The 27,753-nt window shown below is 44.5% G+C and overlaps 1 protein-coding gene across 3 annotated transcripts in view; it reads right to left on the reverse strand.

Moving 5' to 3' along the window:
- POLR3A (RNA polymerase III subunit A) overlaps positions 1-27,753 on the reverse strand; it is a 567,405-nt gene that overhangs the window by 424,111 nt on the left and 115,541 nt on the right. For all 3 annotated transcript variants that reach the window (XM_069753076.1, XM_069753078.1, XM_069753077.1), the window contains exon 6: positions 737-976. In XM_069753076.1, the coding sequence (XP_069609177.1) occupies positions 737-976 (240 nt within the window). The remainder of the gene's footprint in view (positions 1-736; positions 977-27,753) is intronic.

Below are 27,753 nucleotides of genomic sequence, written 5' to 3' on the forward strand. Positions count from 1 at the left end.
GAATAAAGTGTGTTCTTTTAGACTGGAAATACGTGGAGTAGCAGTCAGCTTTTATATGCTCCCATGTAATCAAGAAATTCTAGCCAGCGTCCTTCATTCAGAATCCAGCAAAAGCAGAGTGGACCTCCTGAAACACGGGGGGTGCTGAAAGAGGTACTACAGCACAGTAGAACCCGTTACAGGACCCACAAAAAAATAATTGACATAGGGTCCCCGTATAAAATTGAACCAGCAAAGGCTAGGCAGACAGATGCAGGCTGATATTAATAGCCTAGAAAGGGGCCATGGATATTGGCACCTCCCAGACTACAAACATCAGCTCAGCCACCCCAGAAAAGGCACATCTATAAGATTCTCAGTGAAATAGCTGGCATAAGGATTCCATAGCCTTTTTGTCCCATTTCCGCATAGGAAAACACACCAAAAGCACACCGTGTGCACACAGCCTAAAGGTTTCGCTGGTAACACGCATGTAACCTGTCACCCATACGCAGAAAACACAAATCACATGAAGGACCCCACAAATTTAAAAAAAAAAAAAAAAACCCAAAAAAAACACACTTGTTTTGTTCCATACTTGCCAAACTATATTGATGCGGATGTATGTAGAAGAACTGTGTGCTTGTTTTTTTTTTTGGTTTTTTTTTTAGATTCCTTCTTTTTTTTTGTGTGGGGGGGTAATTTCTCAACCGAGAATCAGAAAAGCGAACTACAGGTAAAAACAAAGTCACCTCACCTTCTTAATGACGTCATTTAGGAAAATGATTTCTGTTAACTTCATGGTAAGGTCATCTTCATTGGTGCCAGATTTCAGGTCGCTCACTACTGAAGGCCGGATACAGAGGGGAGGCACGAGAAGTCTGGTGAGGATAAGGTCACACGGCTTAGCTGCTTCTGGATTCATGAGTAATAAAGGCACGTCTTCAGCTGGTATCCGTTTCAGAATATTTAATACGACTAATGGGTTTAAGTTTTCCTGGAAAGAATCAGATATCAAGTTGGAGAATGAGACAGTCAGAATTTTGTCAAGCATGATCACCAACATTTATGGTACAAAATTTGGATGAGCCGTAAACCGTTTTGGTGAGACAAACTCGCACCCTTACTGAAATGCGACATACTGTTAAAGTCATATGTCATATGTCAGGTTCCCTTCCTTTGATGCAAGCTCCGGAGCCAAGCCTGCATGAATACCAGAAGACACTGGCTGTGTTACACAACCATCAACGACCGCTAACAACAGCAAATATACAGTGGCTTGCAAAAGCATTCACACCCTCAACACTGTTGACATGTTTTGTGTTTTGCTATGTCACAACCTGGAATTTCAATTCATTCCCCCATGGTTTGCATTAGTTCAGGTAAACATGTCTACAACTGTAAACAATTGGTGTTTGCTTCGCATTAAGGCTGTGTGCACACGTTGCAGATTTTTTGCGTTTTTTTCCCCGATAAAAACGCTATAAAAACGCTATAAAACCGCAAAAAAAACCACATACCATAAGCATCCCATCATTTAGAATGAATTCTGCATGTTTTGTGCACGTGTTTTTTTCCGTGAAAAAAACGCATCGCGGTAAAAAAACGCAGCATGTTCATTAATTTTGCGTTTTTTTGTGGATTTCCCACTACAAAATGCATTGGGAAATGTCCGAAAAAAACGCATCAAAAACGCGGCAAAAACGCATGCAGATTTTTTGCAGATTTCTTGCAGAAAATTTCAGGTTTTTGTCAGGAATTTTCTGGGAGAAATCCTGAACGTGTGCACATAGCCTAAAAAGAAATAAGAAGGATAATAGAAAAATTAATTGTGAAAAACTATTCATCCCCCGAAAGTCAGTACTTTGTAGAGCCTCCTTTTGTGGCAATTACAGCTGCAAGCTGCTGTGAGCTTTTCACATCTTGCCACTGGGATTTTTGCCCATTCCTCAAGGCAAAAGTGCCCCAGTTCCTTCATGTTAGATGGTTTCCTCTGGTAAAAAGCAATCTTCAAGTCTAACCACAGATTCTCAATGTTATTACGGTCTGGGCTTTGAGTAGGTCACGCCAAAACATTTACAAGTTTTCCCTTCAACCACTCGCGTGTTGCTTTAGCAGTATGCTTTGGGTCATTTTCTTGTTGGAAGGTCAACCTCCATCCCAGTCTCAAATCACTGACAGAAACAAGTTTTGCTCAAGAATATCCCTGTAGTTCGCACCATCAATCTTCCCCTCGACTTGGACCATTGTCCCTGTTCCCTGCTGCTGACAAACATCCCCTCAGCATGATGCTACCACCACCATGTTTCACTATGAGGATTTGTTCTTGTGTGGTGTTGGTTTGGTGCCAGACATCGCATTTATCTTGGTGGCCAATAAGTTAAATTGTGGTCTCATCTGGCCACAGCACCTTCCTCCACACATTTGAGTAATCTTCAACATGTATTTTGGCAAACTCAAAACGAGCCCAAAACACAAAAATTGTAAGTAAAGGATTTTTTTTTTATACACACACTTCCATAAAAGCAAGCAACATGGAGTGTACGGGTTATTGCAGTCATATGGACAGATACTCCAGTCTCTGCTTTGGAATACTGCAGCTAATTCAGGGTTACCTTTGGTCTGCGCTGCCTCTCTGATTAATGCCCTCCTTACCCCAGCTGTCTCCATCCCCTCATTGGGGGACACAGGACCATGGGTGTTATGCTGCTGCCACTAGGTGGCTGACGCTAAGTTAATAAAAAAAAAAAAAAAAGTTAGCTCCTCTGCAGTATACACCCTCGTGCTGTCTCCAAGAGAGCCAGTTATTGCTTAGTGTCCGTAGGAGGCACACTTGTCTGGTCTTCAGACCTAAAGTCTTTTATTTTATTTTTCATTTGTATTTTTACTACAGACGAATGGGCCGATGGATCCTTTTAAGGTTCCGATCTCCTTGAACCATCAACAGGTGAGCGTGGAGAAAGTAGCCTCTCCGTATCCTCTCCTGCAATGTGGGAATGCAATGTCTGAGCTGAATTTTTTAGGGGCGATGGGTCCCTTCAAGGGCACCGATCTCCCCTGCACCTTACGGACGAGCACATGGAGTGTCGCCTTCACGTATCCTCCTCTGCAGCCGGGCTCAATTCCGGACATTAGCCCTGTCCCATCCTAGGGGTTTAATCTCTTGGATGTACAAAGGCCCCTCGTGTGTGGCATCCGAGCAGCCCCCACTGCACCACCACTGTCAAAAGGGGATGGTACAAGGAGGGGGACGGTCCCTCTCCACCTCCCTATTAAAAGTTTGGTGGATCGAGCGTGATCCCTTTATCCCTGCACCGCCTAAGGCCAGCAGCAGCAGGAGGACTGGAGGACTTGTACCGCGTGCATATCGCTGGCTTACCTGCCACCCAGCAGCTTCTCTGGGTAAGATCCGGGGCTGGAGGGCTCTGGGCAGGCGGTCTGAGATGGCGCAGCATAGAAGGGGGCTTCTCGCGGCAGTGCAGCACTCCCTGGTCCTTCTGGTATCGGCGCCGATAAATTTAGTCCCTGGCTTCGCTTCTCTGCTAGGCCGCATTCTGTAACTCCGCCCCCGCTGTAACGCGTCCCGGCGGCTCCACCCACCTTTCTGGCGCTTCTCATACAGGATGAAAAGCACCTCTCCTAATCTCGGCGGCCATCTTCCCTTCTCCCACGGATCCTCCGGACCTACACTGGCATCCAGCAGCGGTCTATGAAGCAATTTTGCCAGGAACAACTCACAGCGGCATCAGTACTCTCTGGGGAGGCTCAGCAGTTACAGTGCCATGCAGAAGGACCTGGGGACGCAGGATCTGGGCAAGGGAGCGCTACTCTAGACCATCCTCCTCCTCCCTGCTGTAACATTTTTCTCTGCAGGAATTCTTTAAGTTTTTAAAGGGAATACATAGAAGGGTACAATGTCTCAGCCTAAAGCATTTAAAAGGCTAACAAGGCTAATGCAATCTTCTTCACTTCATGTACCTCCTGCCAGTGTGCCTCCTAAGGATGAGACTTCACTGCTCTGCAATGCCTGTGACCCCAAATGCCCAGGGAACACACCGCCGCCAAACCCAGTGTACCTAGTCCTTTTGAGTGGGCTTAGTCACTGTTACAATCCATGGCTTCTCTGGCCAAAGAGATTGAATCCGTCCATTATCCCTCCAGGGATCGAAGTATGCGCAGGTCTGACATAAATAGACCCTCTCCCATACGGGAGCAGTCAATCAGCAGGGGCAGAGAGCACTCTACAAATCTACAGTTGTCTAGGAAATGGGTCCGCAACACGTCACCAGAGCATTCACATGCATTCTTGTCTGCGAGTTCTGCTTTTTGCTCTCCCTCTTCAGTGGACAGTAGCGAACGCGAATCTGAGTACGAATCGGACGCTTCTTGGACCTGGATTTGCCAGACTTCCAGAAAACGTTAGATTCGCTGATTGAGGCGGTCAATCTCTCATTAAACGTTGAGGAGAAATCTGACAACATTCCGGATCAAGCCGTGTCCTTTAAGAGGGCTAAACGCCCCCATAAGAATTTTGCAGTTCACCCTGAGTTTACAGCCATACTCAATTGTCACAGGGAGCAATCGGATAAACGATTCACAGGACAAAAGTCTCTTGAAGTGAAATATCCTTTTTCGGCTCTGCTGAGGAAGGGCTGGGCTGAATCCCCTGTTGTAGACCCGCCAGTGTCTCACCTGGCATCCAAGACCCTTTTTTCCGTACCGGATGGGTCATCCATTAAAAATCCCACAGACAGTCAGAGAGAACACCTGGCTCGCTCTGTCTTTGAGGCCTCATGCTCGGCCCTCTCTCCTTTATTCGCTGTAGCATGGGTTGCTAAGGAGAAAGTCTTCTGGGCAGATAACGTGGCCAAATCCATTCAGAGCTCCAATCTCCCCTCTGACGCACTACATCTTGCCAGTCAAATTTCTCGGATTGGAGATTACCTGTTACATGCATATTTGGACACGGCTGGCTGTTCCGCTCTACTGGCAGCGAACGCTGTCACGATCAGAAGAGCATTATGGCTCAAAGAAGGGAAAACGGACTCTGCATCCAAAAAGTCCTTAATTTCTCTGCCTTACCAGAGTGGTCGCTTATTTGGTGAGAAGCTAGATCAGCTTATTTCTGAGGCCACGGGAGGAAAGAGTAAATTTCTACCCCAGCAGAGGCTTAGACGTCCTTTTTGGAGAAAACAGTTCCGTTTCCAAGCCTTTCGCTCCATCCCGGGCAGTTCCACCACCAATACCTCTCCTGGGTCAGGGTGCTCCCCACACAGGGACAGAGGTTCTCGAGTCTCCTACAGGCCTAGTCGTCAATGGAAATCTCACCCAAAACAGTCGAGATCTAAGAGACCTAAGTCTCAGATTTTCCGCCCGCTGACTCTTGGCGTTGTCCGGTCGAGACTGCCAGGTTGGGCGGCCGTCTGCTTCTGTCCAGTCAGGCCTTGCTTTCCGTCGTCCACGACAAATGGGTCAGAAACCTGGTGTCGTCCGAATACATTATTGATTTTTCTACACGTCACCCAACGTGTTTCTTCCGTTCCGGTCATCCGGCGTCAGAGGTAAGGGCAAAAGCCTTTTCAAGAGCCATAGACACATTGCGTCACGATGGCGTCACTGTCCCTGTTTCGGAAAACATTCAGGGTTTCTACACAAAGCTTTTCGTGGTCCCAAAAAAGGATGAAAAGTTGAGACCCATTCTAGACTTCAAACTTCTAAACAAGTTTGTCAAGATTCATAATTTTCGCATGGAATCTCTGCGTTCAGTCATCACTTCTGTGGAAGGAGGAGAGTTTTTGGCATCCATCGACATCTGAGACGCTTACCTGGATATCCCGATCTTTCCTCCCCACCAGATTCCTGCACTTCGCAATTCACGGCCCTGCCTTTTGGCCTCGCCACGGCCACCAGAGTGTTCACAAAGGTCATGGCAGCCGTCATGTCCATCTTACACTCTCGAGGCATGGTCATTCTGCCCTACCTGGACCACCTCTTGGTCAAAGGCCCATCCTTCCACGATTGCAAGGTCTCTGTTTGTATTACTTGCGACATCCTTTCGTGCCTGGGCTGGCTGATAAACTTAAGCAAGTCATCCCCTGTCCCAGCCCAGCAGATATCCTTTTTAGGGATGACCCTGGACACTCGAGGGTTAGTAACTCTTCCTCGAGAAAAGGTCTTAGCCCTTCAACAAGGAGCCCGTAACCTCTGTCAATCGTCCCCTCATTCCATCCGGTTTGCCATGAGGGTACTGGGAAAAAATGGTGGCAGCAATGGAAGCGGTCCCTTTTGCGCAGCTGCACCTTCGTCCCCTACAGCACGCACTTCTGGAGGCCTGGGACAGGAACCCTTTCTCCCTCGACCACCAGTGAAGTTTACCCCTGCGGGTCAGATGAGTTCTCAGATGGTGGACATTGAACTCTTCTCTCAATCAGGGGAAATCCTTTCTCCTGGTTCATTGGCTAATGGTGACCACCGACGTCACGTCGCCCATGGCCACTGGTCCATCCGAGAATCGAAACTCCTGATCAATGTACTGGAGATTCACGCAATATGGCTGGCCCTACATCAGTTCCATTATCTCCTAGCGGGTCACCCCATCAGAATTCAATCGGACAATGCCACGGTCGTGGCTTACATAAACAATCAAAGGGGTACTCACAGCTGCGTGGCTATGTCCGAGGTCTCTCACATTCTCTAATGGGCAGAAGACAACCACTCGGTAATCTCAGTGGTCCCCATTCCAGGCGTTGAAAACTGGACGGCAGACTTCCTCAGCCGCCAGTGTCTCACCTCGGGGGAATGGGAACTTCATCTGGAAGTGTTCCAACAGATATGTAGTCGTTGGGGGGACTACAGATTTCTTGAGACCCAAGAGCAATCGGAGCGGATTACCGTCTTCCACACATTTTTCCCCTGTTGTCATTATGTCCGAGAGTCACAAGGAAGATCAAGGCGGAGGGAGTCCCCGTGATCTTGGTCGCCCTAGATGGGCCACGCCACGCGTGGATTTCGGAGTTGGTGCGCCTCGTCGCCGATTTTCCCCGGGCGATTGCCAGATTGTCCAGATCTGCTCTCCCAGAGTCTGATTTGCCACCAGAGCTCTGAGGCTCTGTGTTTAACGGCATGGCCGTTGAATCCTGGATTCTGACCCAGGCTGGTTTTTCTAAACAGATTGTTTCCACAATGGTCAGTGCTTGCCAACCCGGCATCGGTACATATTTATCATCGCACCTGGAAGAAATATTTTGCTTGGTGCGATGATCAAGGTCTTCCCCCTCTCGTCTTCTCCATTCCAAACATATTACAGTTTCTAAAAGTCAGTCTGGACTCGGGCCTGGTGTCTAGTTCTCTCAAGGGTCAGATCTACGCCCTATCAGTCTTATTTCAAATGAAGATCGCAACTAGGCTTCAGGTGGAGACTCATGCAGGGGTTGTCACACTTGGTACCCCCCTATCGCATGCCCTTAGACCTCTGGGATCTCAACTTGGCACTGAGTGTCCTACAGGAACCCCTCTTTGAACCACTCCAGGACATTTTGCTGAATCTCCTGTCCTAGAATGTTGCTTTCCTGGTGGTAATCGCGTCAATCTCACGAGTCTTAGAACTAGCCGCACTGTCTTGTCAGGCGCCTTTTCTCAATTTCCATCAGAACAAGGTTGTCTTCAGGCCATCCCTGACTTTCTTGCCCAAAGTCATCTCGTCCTTCCATCTGAACAAAGACATTGTTCTTCTACTTTGTCTGGCTCCCATTCACAGAATGGAAAGAGCTCTCCATACTCTGGATCTGGTCAGAGCCCTGAGAAGGTATGTCTAGAGGACGGCATCTTTCATAAGGACGAACGCTTTTTTCATGATCCCCGAGGGTCATAGGAAGGGCTTCACAGCTTCAAAGGCCACAATAACCAGGTGGATTTGTTCCTCCATTCAGGAGGCCTATCGTGTCAGAGGCCAGCCCATTCCAGCGGGGATCAGGGCACACTCCACTCGAGCGGCATTGGCATCAGGCATCGGCAGAACAGGTCTGGAAGGCTGAGACTTGGTCGAGCTTACATATATTCTCAAAGCATAATATGCACTCTCAGGCAAGCCACGGTTGCACACCTAGGCAGTTGTTACATGAAGCCCACTCATATTATTCAACCCAGGGGCTGCTTTGGAACGTCCCATGGTCCTGTGTCCCCAAATGAGGCGATGGAGAAACGGATTTTTGTGAGTACTCACCGTAAAAAATCTTTTTCTCTGAGCCACTCATTGGGGGATACAGCACCCACCCTGTTAGCCTAATAGTTTGGCCTGTTCTTTGGGTTGCCATGTTGTACTTTTCTATGTTGTTAATGTTTTCCTACTGCTTTTGTACCAAACTGGCTCTCTTGGAGACAGCACAAAGGTGTATACTGCAGAGGAGGAGCTAACTTTATTTGTATTAACTTAGTGTCAGCAGCATAACACCCATGGTCCTGTGCCCCCCAATGAGCGGCTCGGAGAAAAGGATTTTACGATGAGTACTCAAAAAAAAAAAAAAAAAACACCCTGTTTTTTGCTTCCCTTCTTCCCTGAGTCATAACTTTTATTTTTCCGTCAATATGGCCATGTGAGCCCTTGGTTTTTGGGGGATGAATAGTGCTTTTGAACGAGTCCATTGGTTTTGCCATATAGTCTCCTGGAGAACGGGAAAAAAATTCCAAGTGCGGTGAAATTGCAAAAGTGCAATTCCAAAACAGTTTTGTTGTGTTTTTTTTTTTTTTTAAATCCAAAGTTTCTTTTTTAAAAAGAAAAAGTCGCCATTTTCTAAGACCCGTAGAGTCTCCATTTTTCTTGATCTAGGGCTGGATGAGGGCTTATTTTTTGCGCGTCGCACTACAACATTTTGGTGTAGATATGATCTTTTTGATCGCCAGTTATTCCATTTTAATGCAATGTTGCGGCAATCAAAAATCCCCGTAATTCTGCCATTTTGATTTTTTTTCTCATTACGCAGTTAACTGATCGGAATAATTTTATTTTCATATATTGATAGATCGAGCGATTCTGAAAACGGTGCTACCAAATATGTGTATTTTTTTAGTTTAATTTTAAATAGGGCAAATTGGGGACGATTTGAACTTTTATATTTTTTATATTTTTAAAAACTTTTTTTTCTTCACTTTTTATTTACTTCAATAGTCTACATGGGAGAGTAGAAGCTGCAATCAACCCATCGCCTGTGCTACACAAAGCAGGGCTTCAACACTGCTCTGTGTAGCAGAAATACTCACTTGCTATAAGCGCCAGGCGGCGCTCAGTCATATGGCAATGACAACCACAGGGATCTGCTGCAGACCCCGGGCTGTCATGCCAACCCATTGGCGATCCACAGTCATTTGACATGGGCACTGATGAGTGGGATTAGTGACGCGCTTCTGATGCCAGCATTTTAAATGCCGCTGTCAGAGATCGCGATTCCACCCGCGGCTGTTAGGTGCATGTGCCGGAAAAGTTGCAGGCTGATCGCCGGAGCCAGCAGCAAACAGGGAGAGACCACCTTAGAGGCAATTATAGAGGATGATCTCTACAATTACATTGATGGTCTATCCTTAGAATACATCATCAATGTCTGATCGCCCAAGGTCCGACAAACCCACCAATCAGCTGTTATCGGTTTCGGCGGCCGTAAATACTTGGCGAGCTACTCTGTTTACGTGTAGAGGCTGCAGAAGAGTACTGCACATCCACCTCTTATTGATTTGAATAGTAGGCGGATGTGCAGTACCAAGCCCCAGCCACTACAAGTAGACAGAGCAGCTTAGCAGGTGAGTACTTTCAGCAGGCGGCCGCCGACACTGATAGCTGATTGGCAGGTGTGCCGATCAGACATTGATGACCCATCCTAAGGATAGGCCATCAATGTAAAAGTAGTGGACAATATCTTTAAGGGTGTTGAAGCCTCCGCGGTCTTTCAGAAAAGGTGTGAATATACTTACAGACCATGTGACACTTAGATTGCACAAAAGTGAACTTCCTTTCTCTAAGCACGTGACTTAAGAAAATAATTAATTGCACCAGAAATTTTGGGGGGCTTCATAGCAAAAGAGTTGAATACATATCTACATGTCAATTTATAGTTATTTGATCCAATAAATTTAATTTATACATATATTTTTCTCACTTGACCAATTTAGACTATTTAGTGATTATGCATCACACATAAATCGAGATTACAAAAAGAATTAACACAGGTTGTTATGTAATAAAATAGGTAAAAAGCCAAGGGGAGGTGAATACTTTCGCAAGCCACTGAAGTTGTTCTATTCCTTTGGACCATCCAGGGTTGCCTGGCACTCATCACGAAACAAGACTATTTTAAAATCAGTTTTCATGTATGCCTGGGTACACTGCAACCATTTCTGCTTGTAAGCACTGTTTAGGGGTAGTCGAATAGTAGGTTTCTGCGCAACTGAAAGGCTTTGGAGGACCCAACACCTTTAAGTTTGCAGGACTCGAGAGGCACCAGCAGCTCCAAATATCTGTTTACTGCTTTGTATTAATATTTTAGCAGCAGCTCTCTTAATTCAATGAATTTGTCTGGCAGATATCTTCCTCATTTTGCCTTTATCTGCACAAACCCTTTTGTGCTGTGTATCAGCTACATATTTCAGTAAGATGATCACACTTAAGCTTTTGTGAAATAGCTAATGTTTTCATACCTTGTCCAGAGATCCTTTTTCTTTCCTAGATTGCTTGAAACTTGTGCCTTGCTTAAAGAAGCACTCCCATCAGAGTTTTTATATATTGCAACTATCACATTATATTTCACTGTGTACTAACAACTGCTCCTTTTGGCCTTAGAGTGGGGGAAATAAGTATTTGATCCCTTGCTGATTATGTACGTTTGCCCAGTGACAAAGACATGAACAGTCTATAATTTTAAGGGTAGGTAAATTTTAACATTGAGATATAGAATATCAAAAACTAAATCCAGAAATTCACATTGTATAAATTCTATAAATGTATTTGCATTTTGCAGTGAGAAATAAGGAAATAAGTATTGGATCCCTTTGGCAAACAAGACTTAATACTTAGTGGCAAAACCCTTGTTGGCAAGCACAGCAGTCAGACGTTTCTTGTAGTTGATGAGGAGGTTTGCGCACATGTCAGTAGGAATTTTGATGCACTCCTCTTTGCAGATCATCTCTAAATCATTAAGATTTTCAGGCTGTCGCTTGGCAACTCGGAGCTTCAACGCCTTCAATGCGTTTTCTATGAGATTAAGGTCTGGAGACTGGCTATGCCACTCCATGACCTTAATATGCTTCTTTTTGAGCCACTCCTTTGTTGCCTTGGCTGAATGTTTTGGGTCATTGTCTTGCTGGAAGACCCAGCCATGACCCATTTTTAATGTCCTGGAGGAGGGAAGGAGGTTGTCACTCAGGATTTTACGGTACATGACTCCATCCATTCTCCCATTGATGAGGTGAATTAGTCCTGTACCTTTAGCAGAGAAACACCCCCAAAATATGTTTCCACTTGCATGCTTGACAGTGGGGACTGTTATGACCTGGTGGTCAGGACAATAATGGACCTGGTGGATAAGAGCACACGGAATGACCTGATAGTTATTGATAATAAAGGACGAGCTCTGGGACGTGGGAACACTGCTGACCGCAATCCCTAATCCTATCAAACACACTAGAAATAGCCGTGGATTGCGCCTAACGCTCCCTATGCAACTCAGCACAGCCTAAGGAACTAGCTAGCCCTGAAGATAGAAAAATAAAGCCTACCTTGCCTCAGAGAAATTCCCCAAAGGAAAAGGCAGCCCCCCACATATAATGACTGTGAGTTAAGATGAAAATACAAACACAGAGATGAAATAGATTTAGCAAAGTGAGGCCCGACTTACTGAACAGACCGAGGATAGGAAAGGTTACGTTGCGGTCAGCACAAAAACCTACAAAAAGACCACGCAGAGGGCGCAAAAAAGACCCTCCGCACGACTCACGGTGCGGAGGCGCTCCCTCTGCGTCCCAGAGCTTCCAGCAAGCAAGACAACAATAAAAATAGCAAGCTGGACAGAAAAATAGCAAACCAAAGAAATACAAGCTGGAACTTAGCTTCTGCTGGGAAGACAGGTCACAAGAACGATCCAGGAGTGAACTAGACCAATACTGGAACATTGACAGGTGGCATGGAGCAAAGATCTAAGTGGAGTTAAATAGAGCAGCCAGCTAACGAATTAACCTCGTCACCTGTGGAAGGAAACTCAGAAACACCCACCAGAGGAAGTCCATGGACAGAACCAGCCGAAGAACCATTCATGACCACAGGAGGGAGCCCGACAACAGAATTCACAACAGGGGACGGTGTTTTTTGTATCATAGGCAACATTTCTCTTCCTCCAAACACAGCAAGTTGAGTTAATGCCAAGGACCTCAAATTTTGTCTCATCTGACCACAGCACCTTCTCCCAGTCACTCACAGAATCATCCAGGTCTTCATTGGAAAACTTCAGACTTGCCTGCACATGTGTCTTCTTGAGCAGGGAGACCTTGTGGGCACTGTAGGATTTTAAACCTTTACGGCGTAATGTGTTACCAATGGTTTTCTTCGTGACTGTGGTCCCAGCTGCCTTTAGATCATTAACAAGTTTCCCCCATGTAGTTTTAGGCTCATATCTCACCTTCCTCATGATCAAGGATACCATCCACGTGGTGAAATTTTGCATGGTGCTATAGATTGATGTCGATTGCAGGTCATTTTGTATTGCTTCAATTTTCTTACTATTGCATGAATAGTTGTCTCCTCCTTATCCAGCGTCTTACTTTGTAGCCCTTTCCAGCTTTGTGTATGTCTATGATCTTGTCCCTGACATCATTATAAAGCTATTTACTCTTACCCATGTTGTAGAGGATAGAGTCTGACTGATTAACTGAGTTTGTGGACAGGAGTCTTATATAAAGGTGACTATGAAAGACAGATGTCTTTAATGCAGGTAACAAGTTGATTAGGAGCGTCTAACTGGTCTGTAGGAGCCAGTATTCTTAATGGTTGGTAGGGGATCAAATACTTATATCTCACTGCAAAATGCAAATAAATTTATACAATGTTATTTTCTGGATTCTATTTTTCATATTCTATCTCTCAATGTTAAAATTAAACCTACCCTTAAAATTATATACTGTTCACATCTTTGTCAGTGGGCAAACTTACTAAATCACCAAGGAATCAAATACTCATTTCCCCTCAATGTATATCCAGTTAATTCTTCTCTTTTCTCAGCTCTATGTAGAAACAGGAAGTCTCTCTTCCCTGCGCCAGTCATCCGCCTCTTCAACTCCTGACCCAGCTGCTCCGCTCCTCCCCCTGCCAGGGCCTTTTGCAGTGATTCATGCAGGGAAAATAGACTTCCTGTTTCTACATAGAGCTTACAATGATTCAACCTAGTCTGTTTTTAATCACGTGATGTCATAGACCTAATGGAAAAGAAGAATTACCTGAGTAGAAAGGCAAAATGAGCAATTTTAAGTACACAATGCTATACAGTATGATTACTGCAATAAAGAAAACACTTTGTAGCTTTATGTAGAAACAGGAAGTCTCTCTTCCCTGCGCCAGTCATCCGCCTCTTCAACTCCTGACCCAGCTGCTCTGCTCCTCCCCCTGCCAGGGCCTTTTGCAGTGATTCATGCAGGGAAAATAGACTTCCTGTTTCTACATAGAGCTTACAATGATTCAACCTAGTCTGTTTTTAATCACGTGATGTCATAGACCTAATGGAAAAGAAGAATTACCTGAGTAGAAAGGCAAAATGAGCAATTTTAAGTACACAATGCTATATAGTATGATTACTGCAATAAAGAAAACACTTTGATGGAAGTGATTAGTGATGAGCGAGTGTACTCGTTACTCGGGATTTCCCGATTGGTCGCTGAGTATTTATGACTGCTAGGAGATTTAGTTTACATGGCGGCAGCTGAATGATTTACAGCTATTGGCCTGCTTGATTACATGTGGGGATTACCTAGCAACCAAGCAACCCCCACATGTACTCAGCCTGGCTAATAGCTGTAAATCATTCAGCTGAGGTGACAAAAACAATCTCCGAACACTAACAAATACTTGTTTGGGGGGGCTCTGGGTCGTCACCCGAGCAATGAGTACACTCAGTTACCACTAGAAGTGATGCTTTAACCCATTCACGACCTATGATGTATATATGTGTGTCATAGGTCGTGTCCGTGAATTCTATGCGGGCTCTGGGGCTAAACTCACTTGTTTTATGGCACATGTCAGCTGATTTCACCTTTAAAAGCTGATCGTCGAATCACGATACACCCTCGGCTGTTAACATGTTAAATGCCACTGTCAATCTCTGACAGCGGCATTTAATAAGTCAATTATCCCACCCAATGGTTGTCGATGTGCTATAAGTGCCACACTATAGCGGGCACTCATAGGACATGATCATTTTAGCCACACAGGTGATCGGATGATCGCAGCTTCAAGTTTCCTATGGAGACTACTGAAGCAATTGAAAAGTAAGAAAAAAAAGTTTTTAATAAAAAAAAAAAAATTATATTATATATATATGTATATATGTATATATGTATATATATATATATATATATATATATATATATATATATTTTCTAATCACCCACCCTCCTTTGCACCATTCAAAATAAATAAAAACACATTTGGTATAGCTGCGTTCAGAAATGCACCGTATTTCGAAACATATAAAGAATTAATCCGATCAGCAAACGACAATGAGGAAAAAAAAATAAAATAAAAGAAGCAAACTGCCAGAATTCCATTTTTTTTTTTTTTTTTTGCAACATTGCAATAAAATGCAATAAGGTGATCCAAACATATCTAGCCAAAACGGTATCAATAATAACATCAGCTCTGCGTTCAAAAATAACCCCTCACCCAGCCCCAGATCCTGTAAAATGGAGACCCTACAGGACTCCGAAAACCGAGCCATTTGTTTTGTTTTTTTTGTAAAGTTTTGATTTTTGTTTCACCACTTAAATAAAATATAACCTATATACACTACCGTTCAAATGTTTAGGGTCACACAGACAATTTTGTGTTTTCCATGAAAAAAAAAAAAAAAGAATCACACTTATCAAATGAGTTGCAAAGGAATTGAAAATCGAGTCCAGATATTGACAAGGTTCGAAAGAAAGATTTTTATTTCAAATAATAATTTTCTCCTTCAAACGTTGCTTTCGTCAAAGAATGCTCCCTGTGCAGCAATTACAGCATTGCAGATCTTTGGCATTCTAGCAGTTAATTTGCTGAGGTAATCTGGAGAAAGTTCACCCCATGCTTCCAGAAGCCCCTTCCACAAGTTGGTTTGGCTTGATGGGCACTTTTTGCGTACCATACAGCTTGCTCCCACAACAGCTCAATGGGGTTGAGATCTGGTGACTGCGCTGGCCACTCCATTAGATAGAAAAACAGCTGTGTGCTTCTTCTCTAAATAGTTATTCCATAATTTGAAGGTGTGCTTTGGGTCATTGTCATGTTGTAGGATGAAATTGGCTCCAATCAAGTGCTGTCCACATGGTATGGCATGGCGTTGCAAAATGGAGTGAGCCTTCCTTATTCAAAATCTGTTTTACCTTGTACAAATCTCCCACTTTACCAGCACCAAAGCAACCCCAGACCGTCACATTACCTCTACCATGCTGGACAGATGGCGTCAGGCACTCTTCCAGCATCTTTTCAGTTCTGTGTCTCACAAAGGTTCTTCTGTGTGATCCAAACACCTCAAACTTGGATTCATCTGTCCATAACACTTTTTTCCAATCTTCCTCTGTCCAGTGTCTGTGTTCTTTTGCCCATATTAATCTTTTCCTTTTATTAGCCAGTCTCAGATCTGGCTTATTCTTTGCCACTCTGCCCTGAAGGCCAGCATCCCAGAGTCGCCTCGTCACTGTAGATGTTGACACTGGCGTTTTGCGTGTACTAATTCATGAAGCTGCCAGTTGAGGACCTGTGAGGCGTCAATTTCTCAAACTACAGACTCTAATGTACTTGTCCTGTTGCTCAATTGTGCAGCAGGGCCTCCCACTTCTCCTTCTACTCTGGTTAGAGCTGGTTTGTGCTCCCCTCTGAAGGGAGTAGTACACACCGTTGTTGGAAATCTTCTGTTTATTGGCCATTTCTAACATGAAATAGCCTTCATTTCTAAGAACAAGAAAAGAATGACGAGTTTCACATGAAAGTTCTTTTTTTTCTGGCCATTTTGAGAGTTGTTTTTTTTTTAATCAGATAAATTTTTATTAAACGTATCAAAGTTGACAACCACTCATATGACCATATTCATTTTGATTTAACAAAAGAAATACATCTCCCCTTCCCCCCCCCTCCCTCTCGGAGACCAGATCAGGGTACAGTAGTCGGTCCATGTTGACTGAAAAGAAAAATAGAATTATTCTTACCGTTAACTCGGTTTCTAATAACCCACCACGACAGCACACCTGGAGGATGTTACCCCTTTCCTAATAGGGACAGGAAATGATTAAGAGGTTAAATAGCCCCGCCCTCATCCTCCCCTCAGTGTTATTATAAAGGACCACAGGAGAAGTAATGCTTCAAATTATATTTATTCTTTCCAGAACGTATATTAAGCAAAGGGAGGGATTACTCCTGCTGTCATGGTGGGTTACTAGAAACCGAATTAATGGTAAGAATAATTCTATTTTCTCTAGTAACCCCCCCATGACAGCACACCTGGAGCAGTACCCAAGAGTAATCTCTTAGGAAGGGACTATAGCCCTAAGGACTTTTTCTCCGAAGGCTAAGCCTTCCTTTGACATCAGGTCTAGCCTGTAATGTTTGGAAAATGTATGGACCAAGGACCATGTAGCAGCTCTGCAAATTTGCCCAATGGAAGCACTGGCTTTCTCGGCCCAGGAGACAGCTGTTGCTCTGGTAGAATGAGCTGTGAATTTTTCTGGCGGTGGAAAGCCTTGGATCTGATAAGCCTCCAAGATTGCTCTCTTGATCCAATTGGCAATTGTAGATTTGGAAGTCTTCTTTCCCTTATTCTGTCCGTGAAGATGGATAAACAAATTCTGATCCTTCCTAATTTTTTCTGAAACGTGAAGGTAATAAAGTACCGTTCTCCGAACGTCTAAAGTATGGAATTGTTCTTCTTGCTCATTTTTTGGTTCTTGATAAAAGGAAGGGAGAATTATCTCCTGTGACTTGTGGAAGTCAGAGACGACCTTTGGGAGAAAGACTTATTCTGCGATTGAATCCATCCTATCTTGTAGAATCCTCATGTAGGGTTCATTGATTGACAGGGCCTGTAGTTCACCTACTCTCCTGGCTGTAGTTATAGCTATCAGGAAGGTGGTTTTCCAGGCGAGTATCCATTGCTATTGATGACAAGGGTTCAAAAGGTGGAAGTGTAAGTCCCTTCAGGACTATATTGAGGTCCCAAGATGGGACTATATTTATAGATCTTGGAGATATGCGGGATGCTGCCGTAATAAATCTTCCTATCCATCTGTGTTTGGCTGAAGGCTGGTCAAAATACGAGCTCAGTGCCGCCACCTGTACCTTGAGGGTGCCAAGTCTGAGACCTTTTTCTAGCCCATCTTGCAAAAAATCCAGGGTTCTGGCTAAGTTCGGCCGGTCTGGGTTGGGCCGTTCAAGAGCACTCCATGTGATATATGTTTTCCATATTTTCTGATAAATGGAATTGGTAACTGTCTTCCGGCTTTTCTTTAGCGTACTAATGACCTTCTTTGATAGCCCTCTGGTCCTCAGAATTGAGAATTCAGAAGCCAGGCATTCAGGTGTAATCTCTCGGAATCTGGATGAAGTATTGGCCCCTGATAGAGAAGGTTCTTGATCGGAGGTTCTCTTTTCCCCCTGGTGACCGCTGCCGGCACAGTACACCTGGGATGACCTCTTCATCCCTAGTAGGGACAGGAAAAAACACTGAGGGGAGGATGAGGGAGGGGTTATTTAACCTCTTGGTCATTTCCTGTCCCTATTAGGAAAGGGGTAACATCCTCCAGGTGTGCTGTCGTGGGGGGTTACTAGAGAAAACAGAGTTAACAATTCACATATGTTATACAGTCTAGTATTCTCTATACAAATAACCATCAGTTATTCCCATCCAGCCATAGTTGCCACAGTTTCTGGAAAAATCCCAACCTATTCCTCTTAGTGTATATACTCAAGCTGAATAATATGATTCGTTTGAGTGATTAAGTCCCGTCTGGATGGAGGTTCCTCTCTGATCCAATACCTTGCAATCAATTTCCTCGCAATAAACAATAACCGTGCAACTGCAATTTTAGTCGTATTGTCGGCTAGTATTTCCTCCACATACCTTAGTACACAAATCAACTTGTCTCTAGGAATTGAGCACCCATAAAATTGCTTCAGTTCGGTTCAGCACTACAACCCAGTAGGAAGATAGTCTGGGGAAATGCCAGAGCATGTGTAATATACCCGCCTGAGACTGAACACCTAGGGCACTCAGAATTGGATCTCAACCCAGCTTTAAATAGCATGTCAGGTGTGCTGTAGACTATTTATCACGTACTGTTGTGACAATCTCCCGAGTTCGTTCATAGAAATCTTGGGTACGTACTCGAAAATAGACTCCCACCTGTCATGGTCTATCTCACCCAAGTCAGCCTCCCACTTCCTTCTGGCCTTAATAGGGTGATCAACCAGAAAGGTATGCAATAGATCTCCGTATACTTCTGATATTGCCTCCTTCGTTCCTCTATTATCAAGTATAAAATCCAACATGTGATCTCTCTATCACTATAGGCCCTCTTCTTCTTTGCGCCTGGAATGCATGCTGAACCAGTCTATATTGAAAAATATTAATCCTTGGGAGCCGGAATTCTTCCTGTAACATATCATATGACTTAAGATCCCCTCTGCATATCAACTGGCCTATCAGCCCAAAGCCCCTTTCCTTTCACTCCCCCATTCCCTCCATATTGTTAAAATCCTGAAAGTATATATTATCCCAAATAGGTGGAAATTCTGTGAACTGCTCTACCCCCCTAATTTGTTTGATTGTCTGCCTTAACTTGTGAATTAAATTTATGGTATGGTATTTAGATCCCAATTTCTTGAAAAGTCCCACTTCTAGACCCCTACTCAAAGGCCAAGTCTCAATTAAATACACCAAACTACTATGAACCTGTCCCTTCTCAGACCCTTCCACCCATCCCCAGAGATGTTGGCACTGCGCAGCCAAGAAATATACCCAGGGGTTAGGAAGCGCAAGCCCTCCATCTTTTGGCCTCTGCAATATTTCTTGTTTAATTCTCGGACTCTTCCTACCCCACACTAACTCACCGATTAATGATTTTATCCTGAGCAATCTGCTCAATGGGAGCCAAACAGGAGAGTTATGCAAAACGTATAATAACTGTGGCATCACAATCTGAAGGAGATTCATTCACTCTACCCTCCACCGATAAATGCAGCTTATTCCAAGCTGAAATTTTAGTACGCAATCTTTGTATTAATGGCTCTAAATTAAGCTCCTCAAATCTTGTCAATGGGACAGCAATTTGGATCCCCAGATACTTAAGTTTTTGAACCATCCTCAACTTAGTGTTTTCCTCCACCTCCCCTGTACAATCATATACTCTGTCAACCCGTAAAACACACGATTTATCCCAATTAATAATCAGCCCCGATATTTGCCCAAACCCTTCAATTAATGATACTGCGTTTCTTAAAGCGGATGCTGTCATGGGCTCTGAGAAATACCGTTATTGGTAACTATGCTTTTCTCAGTCTCCCATGACAGCACCACAGAGAGAATTGCAGAGATTATTGCTTAGGGAGGGACCACAGCCACAGCAGAACCCTTCTTCCGAAAGTTAAGTCAGATGAAGAGGCTAGGTCTAAACGGTAGTGTCTAAAAAAGGTTGAAGGTGATGACCTGGTGGCCGCCTTAGAGATTTGGTCTATTGATACCTCCAATCTTTCGGCCCAGGAGGTCGCTACAGCCCTTGTAGAGTGCGCTTTCAGCCCCTCGGGAACTGTGTTTCCTGTAGACGAGTATGCCTAGGCTATCGCATCTGTTACTCAGCGTGCTATAGTGCCCCTAGAAGCTTTGACTCCTTTTCTGGGTCCCTGGAAACAGATAAAGAGAGTCCCTTCCTTCCTATGCCGCTGGGTGGATTCTAAGTATTGAGCTAGACACCTTCTCACATCTAATGTGTGGAATTTTTCCTCTTTCTTATTTTTAGGGTCTGGGCAGAAGGAAGGAAGGATTATCTCCTGGGACCTGTGAAATTTGGAAGCAATCTTGGGTAGATAGGCGGGGTCAGTTTTTAGGATAACCCTATCATCCAGGATTTGTGTAAAGGGGGGCCTTGCAGATAGGGCCTGGAGATCACTTATTCTACGGGCAGATGTTAAGGCTACAAAAAGGGTCGTTTTAAGTGATAAGGTTTTAAGAGGTATTGACTCTATAGGCTCAAACAGGGGTTCTGTTAGAGCCGACAAGACTAGGTTTAAGTCCCAAGTTGGTAGTCTTTTTATGGTTATGGGTTTAGATCTAATAGCAGCTTTAATGAAACGTGTTACCCAAGGGTTAGCAGCTATAATTTCACTGTACAATGCCCCTAAAGCCGCTATCTGCACTTTTAAGGTGCTTACTGAGAGGCCCAGATCTAGACCTTTTTGCAGAAATTCTAACACCTTAACAACTGGGACCCCATCTTATAATTTTAGCCCGGAGGTGGACAGAAATTTTTTCCAAGTTTTGCCATAGATTTTAGTGGTTAGTTTTCCTACTTTTCAATAGTGTGGAGACTAATTTATCAGAAAACCCCCTTCCGTTTAGTAGTGACCTTTCAAATTCCACGCTGTCATGTGGAGACTCGCTGACTGGGGGTGGAGCACCGGTCCCTGTGATAGCAGGTCGGAAAGATCCGGAAGAACTCAGAGATCGGTGACCGATAGCATCCTCAGCCAGGAGAACCAGGTCCTTTTGGGCCAGAAGGGGGCTATTAGAATGAGACTCGCCCTGTCTGATTTTCCGCAGAGCTGCCAGGATGAGAATAGGAGGGGGAAAGGAATATGCGAGACCCTGAGTCCAGGGAATCCCGAATGCATCCAGCGCCCAAGGGCCCCCCTGGGGTCTAGAGAACAAAATTATTTTAATTTTATGTTGTCTACATTGGCAAAAAGACCTATTACAGGGACCCCCCAAAGCGGGATCTGATCGAAGATGCGTTGATTTAGTGTCCATTCCCCCTGTTTTAAATGGGTACGGCTTAAGAAGTCTGCTTTCTGATTCTCTACTCCTTTTATATGTAGCGCAGAGAGGGATAGGAAATTGTTCTCTGCTAAACGGAAGATTTCGGAAGTGGCCTTCATTAGGGCTTGAGACCTGGTCCCCCTGGTGATTCAGGTAAGCTACCAAGTCCTGATTGTCCGAAAATACCCGGACATGATGCCCCTGTAGGCTGTGAAGGAAGGATAATAGAGCACGGCCCACCGCCCAGACTTCTTTTTGGTTTGAGGAAGCCTTGTGTTCCTGACCCGTCCAAATTCCCTGAGTGACTGTTGCCCAGGTGAGCTCCCCACCCTGTGGGTCTTGCATCTATGGTAACTATTCGAGATACCTCTACTACCCAATCGACCCCTTTTGACAAGTTGTTGGGATCCAACCACCAAGCTAGGGAATGAATAGTGGCTGAATTTTGAGTCATGTGGTCTTCTAGACACCCCCTTAGTGTAATCTGATGTCCCACTGCAGGTCTCTCGTGTGGAGTTGTGACCACTGGACTGCTGGGAGGCAGGCAAAAAGGGACCCCAGTAATGACATCACCCTTCTTAAGGTCATATGAGGGTTTGAGCAAGCTTTTAACATAAGATTTAATATTTTTTGTTTTTCTGGTCTGGAAGACAACAACATTCTTGTGTTATGGAGTCCAAGGTTAGGCCCAAAAACTCTAACTCTGGTTGGTTCTAGTTTTGATTTTTGAAGATTTAGAAGCCAGCCTAAAGGTGCCGTTACACTTAACGACGCTGCAGCGATACCGACAATGATGTCGATCGCTGCAGCGTCGCTGTTTAGTCGCTGGAGAGCTGTCACACAGACAGCTCTCCAGCGACCAACGATCCCGAAGTCCCCGGGTAACCAGGGTAAACATCGGGTTAATAAGCGCAGGGCCACGCTTAGTAACCCGATGTTTACCCTAGTTACCGTTGTAAATGTTAAAAAACAAACACTACATACTTACATTCCCGGTGTCTGGTCATGTCCCTCGCCTTCAGCTTCCCGCGCTGACTGAGCGCCGGCCGTAAAGTACAGCGGTGACGTCACCGCTGTGCTGTGCTTTACGGCCGGCGCTCACCAGTCAGTGCGGAAGCTGACGGCGGGGGACATGACCAGACACCGGAATGTAAGTATGTAGTGTTTGTTTTTTTACATTTACAACGGTAACCAGGGTAAACATCGGGTTACTAAGCGCGGTCCTGCGCTTAGTAACCCGATGTTTACCCTGGTTACCAGTGAAGACATCGCTGATTCGGCGTCACACACGCCGATTCAGCTATGTCAGCGGGAGATCCAGCGACAAAATAAAGTGCTGGACTTTCCCCAGCGTCCAACGATCTCCCAGCAGGGGCCTGATCGTTGGTCGCTGTCACACAACGATTTCGTTAACGATATCGTTGCTACGTCACAAAAAGCAATGATATCGCTAACGAAATCGTTATGTGTGACGGTACCTTAACTTTGTTAGAGCTTTTATCACTTGCATTGTTGACAGCAGTATTGGGCTGAATTGCTCACAATCAAAAAGTCGTCCAAGTATGGAACTATCAAAATGTCTTTTTCTCTTAGATGGGCCATCATTTCTGCTATCAATTTGGTAAATATGCGGGGTGCCACTGATATGCCAAAGAGAAGGGCTTTGTATTGGTATTCCCTTACTTCCGCTCCCATGACTACTGCTAGTCTGAGGTATTTCTGTGAGTTCTTGTGGATGGGGACGTGATAATATGCGTCGCTGAGATCCAACACTATCATGAAACAGTTCGGAAACAGGTTTTTGATTGTTGATTTTATTGATTCCCTTTTGAAACTCTGGTTCTTCACATAACTGTTTAGCTATGGCAATTTTATTATCGTGTGGAAGGACCAGTCTGGTTTTGGAACTAGGAACAATGGGGAATAAAAACCTTTCCCTTTTTCCAGTGGGGGCACTTCCTGGATGATGGCTTTGTTTATGAGCTTTATAATCTCCTGTTCCAAAGCATGTTGTTGTTGAGGTGAGGATTTCAGCGGAGTGACCACATAATTTTGGGAAGGAAGTAAAGTAAAGTCTATTTGAAGCCCCAATTTTATCAAATGTAATATCCAGAGGCTGGTTGAGATTTTTTCCCAGGCCGGGAGGAACTGAGATAATCTCCCTCCTCCCACCCTGGGGGAGAAGTCACTTAGGGGTCTTTTTATCTCTTGAGGAATTACCGAAAAGGAACCTCCTATCTCTCTTTTTTCCATCATCCCATCTGTTCTGCTCCCTTGGGGGCCTTCTCCGGAAAAACGTCCTATTCCGAAAGGGCCGCTAAACAAATGGTGTGGCCAGGTTAGGTGGTGGTTTTTTCTTGTCTCCTGCTTTTTGCACAATATCTAGGGTCTCCCCAAACAAAAATTTTCCTTCGCATGGGATTGAGCAAAGTTTTTGTTTAGTTTGTAGGTCGCCTGGCCAACTTTTTAGCCGTAATGTCCTACGAGCTGCATTTGATAGGGCTGCTGAGTTAGAAGTGAGTTTAATCGAGTTAGCTGATGAGTCTGCCAGAAAGGCCACTGCCCCTCTTATCATGGGAATAGATTCTATCGCCTTATTTCTGGATACGTCATCCCTCAGTTGTTTTGCTAAATTATCAACCCAAATTATTAGGGATCTAGAAGTGCATGCGGCTGCTATTGCTGGCCTTAAACATCCTCCTTCCAATTCCCAGGCCCCTTTGAGGAAGGTATCCGCTCTTTTGTCAAGGGGATCCTTCAGGGTTCCCATGTCCTCAAAGGGCAACGCAAATATTTTTGAGGCCTTAGCTACTGCTACGTCAAGTTTAGAGGCTTTATCCCATGAAGTAGAAGCCTCCTCGTCGAAGGGATAGTTCTTTTTAAGGGAGGGTACCGACGAGTTTTTCCTCTCTGGCTTTTCCCACTCCTTTTTAATTAAAGCTTGGATGTTTTCGTTAAGAGGGAAGACTTTGCGCTTTTTTTGGCCTAATCCTCCAAACATTATGTCCTGAACCATCTTGTCAGCACGAGAATCCAGCACCCCCATGGTCGATCTAACTGCCTTCACAAGTGCATCGACTTCATCTAGAGGAAAGCAATGGCGACCTCCACTCTCGTTATCCGAGGAAGAGGAGGAGGAATCCCGTCTATCTGAGTCTCCCCTGTCAGAACTAGAGGAATCGGAGTGGGAATAGGGTATAGGTGTTTTCCACTTAACCCTTTCCCCCTCTTTAAGAGATTTAAACTCTGTCTCTACCTCTGATTTTATTACAGATGTAATAAACTATAAGGTAACTATAAGGGAGTCACCAGCATCAGAAATAGCAGGTTAACAGCAGCTCAGATTAGAGACCAGGTCAACGCCACAGAGTTCCAGCAGCAGACATCTCTACAACAACTGTTAAGAGGAGACTTTGTGCAACAGGACTTCATGGTAAAATAGCTGCTAGGAAACCACTGCTAAGGACAGGCAACAAGCAGAAGATACTTGTTTGGGCTAAAGAACACAAGGAATGGACATTAGACCAGTGGAAATCTGTGCTTTGGTCTGATGAGTCCAAATATGAGATCTTTGGTTCCAACCACCGTGTCTTTGTGCGACGCAGAAAAGGTGAACGGGTGGACTCTACATGCCTGGTTCCCATCGTGAAGCATGGAGGAGGTGGTGTGATGGTGTGGGGGTGCTTTGCTGGTGACACTGTTGCGGATTTATTCAAAATTTAAGGCATACTGAACCCACATGGCTACCACAGCATCTTGCAAGGGCATGCTATTCCATCCGGTTTGCGTTTAGTTGGACCATCATTTATTTTTCAACAGGACAATGACCCCAAACACACTTCCAGGCTGTGTAAGGGCTATTTGACCAAGAAGGAGAGTGATGGGGTGCTACGCCAGATGACCTGGCCTCTACAGTCACCAGACCTGAACCCAATCGAGATGGTTTGGGGTGAGCTGGACGCAGAGTGAAGGCAAAAGGGCCAACAAGTGCTAAGCATCTCTGGGAACTCCTTCAAGATTGTTGGAAGACCATTCCCGGTGACTACCCCTTGAAGCTCATCAAGAGAATGCCAAGAGTGTGCAAAGCAGTCATCAAAGCAAAAGGTGGCTACTTTGAAGAACCTAGAATATAAGACATATTTTCAGTTGTTTAACACTTTTTTGTTAAGTATATAATTCCACATGTGTTAATTCATAGTTTTGATGCCTTCAGTGTGAATGTACAGTTTTCATAGTCATGAAAATACAGAAAAATCATTAAAATGAGGTGTGTCCAAACTTTTGGTCTGTACTATATATACATACATATATATCTACTATATAATTGTCTAAAGGTCACTTCCGTCTGTGTTTCTGTCTGTCTGTTACGGATATTCATTGGTCGCGGCCTTTGTCTGTCATGGAATCCAAGTCGCTGATTGGTCGTGGCAAAACGCCCACGACCATTTTCACGACCAATCAGTGACGGCCACACTCCAGAGGCAATATGGCCGCTCTTTCCTCCCCGCAGTCAGTGCCTGCTTCATACTCCCCTCCAGTCATCCCTCACATAGGATTAATGCCAGCGTTACCGGAGCGTGGTGTAACGTACTCCGGTTATGCAGCTATTAACTCTGTGTGACTAACTTTTTACTATTGATGCTGCGTATGCAGCATCAATAGTAAAAAGATCTGTTACAAATAAGAATAATTTAAAAAAAAAAAACATTCTCACCCTCCGACGTGGCGTCCTGTCCTCGGCAGTGCAAGCGGCAGGTTCTGGTGCTAAGGATGCTATGCGAGAAGGACCTGCCATGACGTGACGGTCATGTGACCGCGACGTCATCACAGGTCCTGCCATCATACCAACCCTGGGACCGGAAGCTGCCGCGTGCACCGCACACAGGCAACAGGACAACAAGGGGCCCTCGGAAGGTGAGTATATGTTTATTTTTTAACCTGTTACATACGTGGCTGGGCAATATACTACGTAGCTGGGCAATATACTACGTGACTGGGCAGTATAGTACGTGGCTCTGTGCTGTATACTACGTCGCTGTGCAGTATACTACGTGACTGGGCAATATACGACGTGACTGGGCAATATACGACGGGGACAAGAATAATCTAGAATACCCGATGTATTAGAACCGGGCCACCATCTAGTATGTATGTATGTATGTATGTATGTATGTATGTATGTGTACACACACACGTATATATACATACATACACAGCATCGGAGGTGCTTCCAGAAGGAGAAGGACCGGGTGGAGAAATACCCGGAGTGGGCTTGCAATTGGCAAGTTTGTTATATGCGTCGCAGAACGACATCATCACAGTACACACAACACAAAAACAGATCATTACAGACATCACAGAACACACAAGCCTACATCCAAGAACAATTTTTTGTTGTAGTCTTCCGATTCTATCTATCAAGAAACTTTACCCCCATCGCGGAACAAAAAGTGGAATAAAACTTGCCGTATATACTCAAGTATAAAGCCGACCCGAGTATAAGCCGAGACACCTAATTTTGCCAAAAAAAAACTGGGAAAAGTTAATGACTCGAGTATAAGCCTAAGGTGGAAAATACAGCAGGTATCGGTAAACGTCAAAAATAAAAATAGATACCAATAAAAGTAAAATTAATTGAGACATCAGTAGGTTAAGGGTTTTAGGATATCCATACTGAATCAGGAGCCCCATATAATGCTCCATACAGTTCATGATGGGTCCCATAAGATGCTCCATATTAAAATATGCCCCATATAATGCTGCACAAATGCGGATTATGGCCCCATAAGATGCTCCATACAGACATTTGCACCATACAATGCTGCACAAATGCTGATTATGGCCCCATAAGATGTTCCATAGACACATTTGCCTCATATGCTGTTGCTGCGATTAAGAAAAAAAAAAAAAAAATCACATACTCACCTCTCGTTGCTCAGGCCCCCGACACTTGCTATAGTCATTTTTCCCCATTCCACTGCCAAGTGCCACTGTGTCTTCCGCGTCCTCTGACCTGAGCGTCACTGCAGAGTACGCGGAAGGCGGAACGCGGACAGGTGAATTTCGCACAATGCCCCCGCTATACTCACCTGCTCCTGGCGTGGTCCCTGCACGTCCCTGGTTCTCCGGGCGCCGGCAGCTTCTTCCTGTGTTGAGCGGTTACATGGTACCGCTCATTACAGTAATGAATATGCGGCTCCACCCGGGTCATTTCACATCAAGTGATCCAAATATGAATTTTTTTTTACCTGACGTCTTTAGATTTTTTTTTATTTTTTGTTTTTATGAAGTACAACTTTAGTTAATTACAAATTAAAAATTTAGAATTTTCTTCTTCATCCGTTAATTTTTTACAGATTTTTAAAGTTTGAAAAAAGTGCGGATTTTGGCCTGGTATGGCTTTACATTTTTTATCATATCTTGGGCCAACATTAAAATAAAGTGGAGAGAGAGGCATCATTGTTCTCAGAATGGTACCGGCTTTCATTTGATATGTCACAAGACTGTTTCTTGATATTTTGTTTTGGAG

Source organism: Ranitomeya imitator, chromosome 2 (assembly GCF_032444005.1).
Source record: "Ranitomeya imitator isolate aRanImi1 chromosome 2, aRanImi1.pri, whole genome shotgun sequence".
NCBI lineage: Eukaryota > Metazoa > Chordata > Amphibia > Anura > Dendrobatidae > Ranitomeya > Ranitomeya imitator.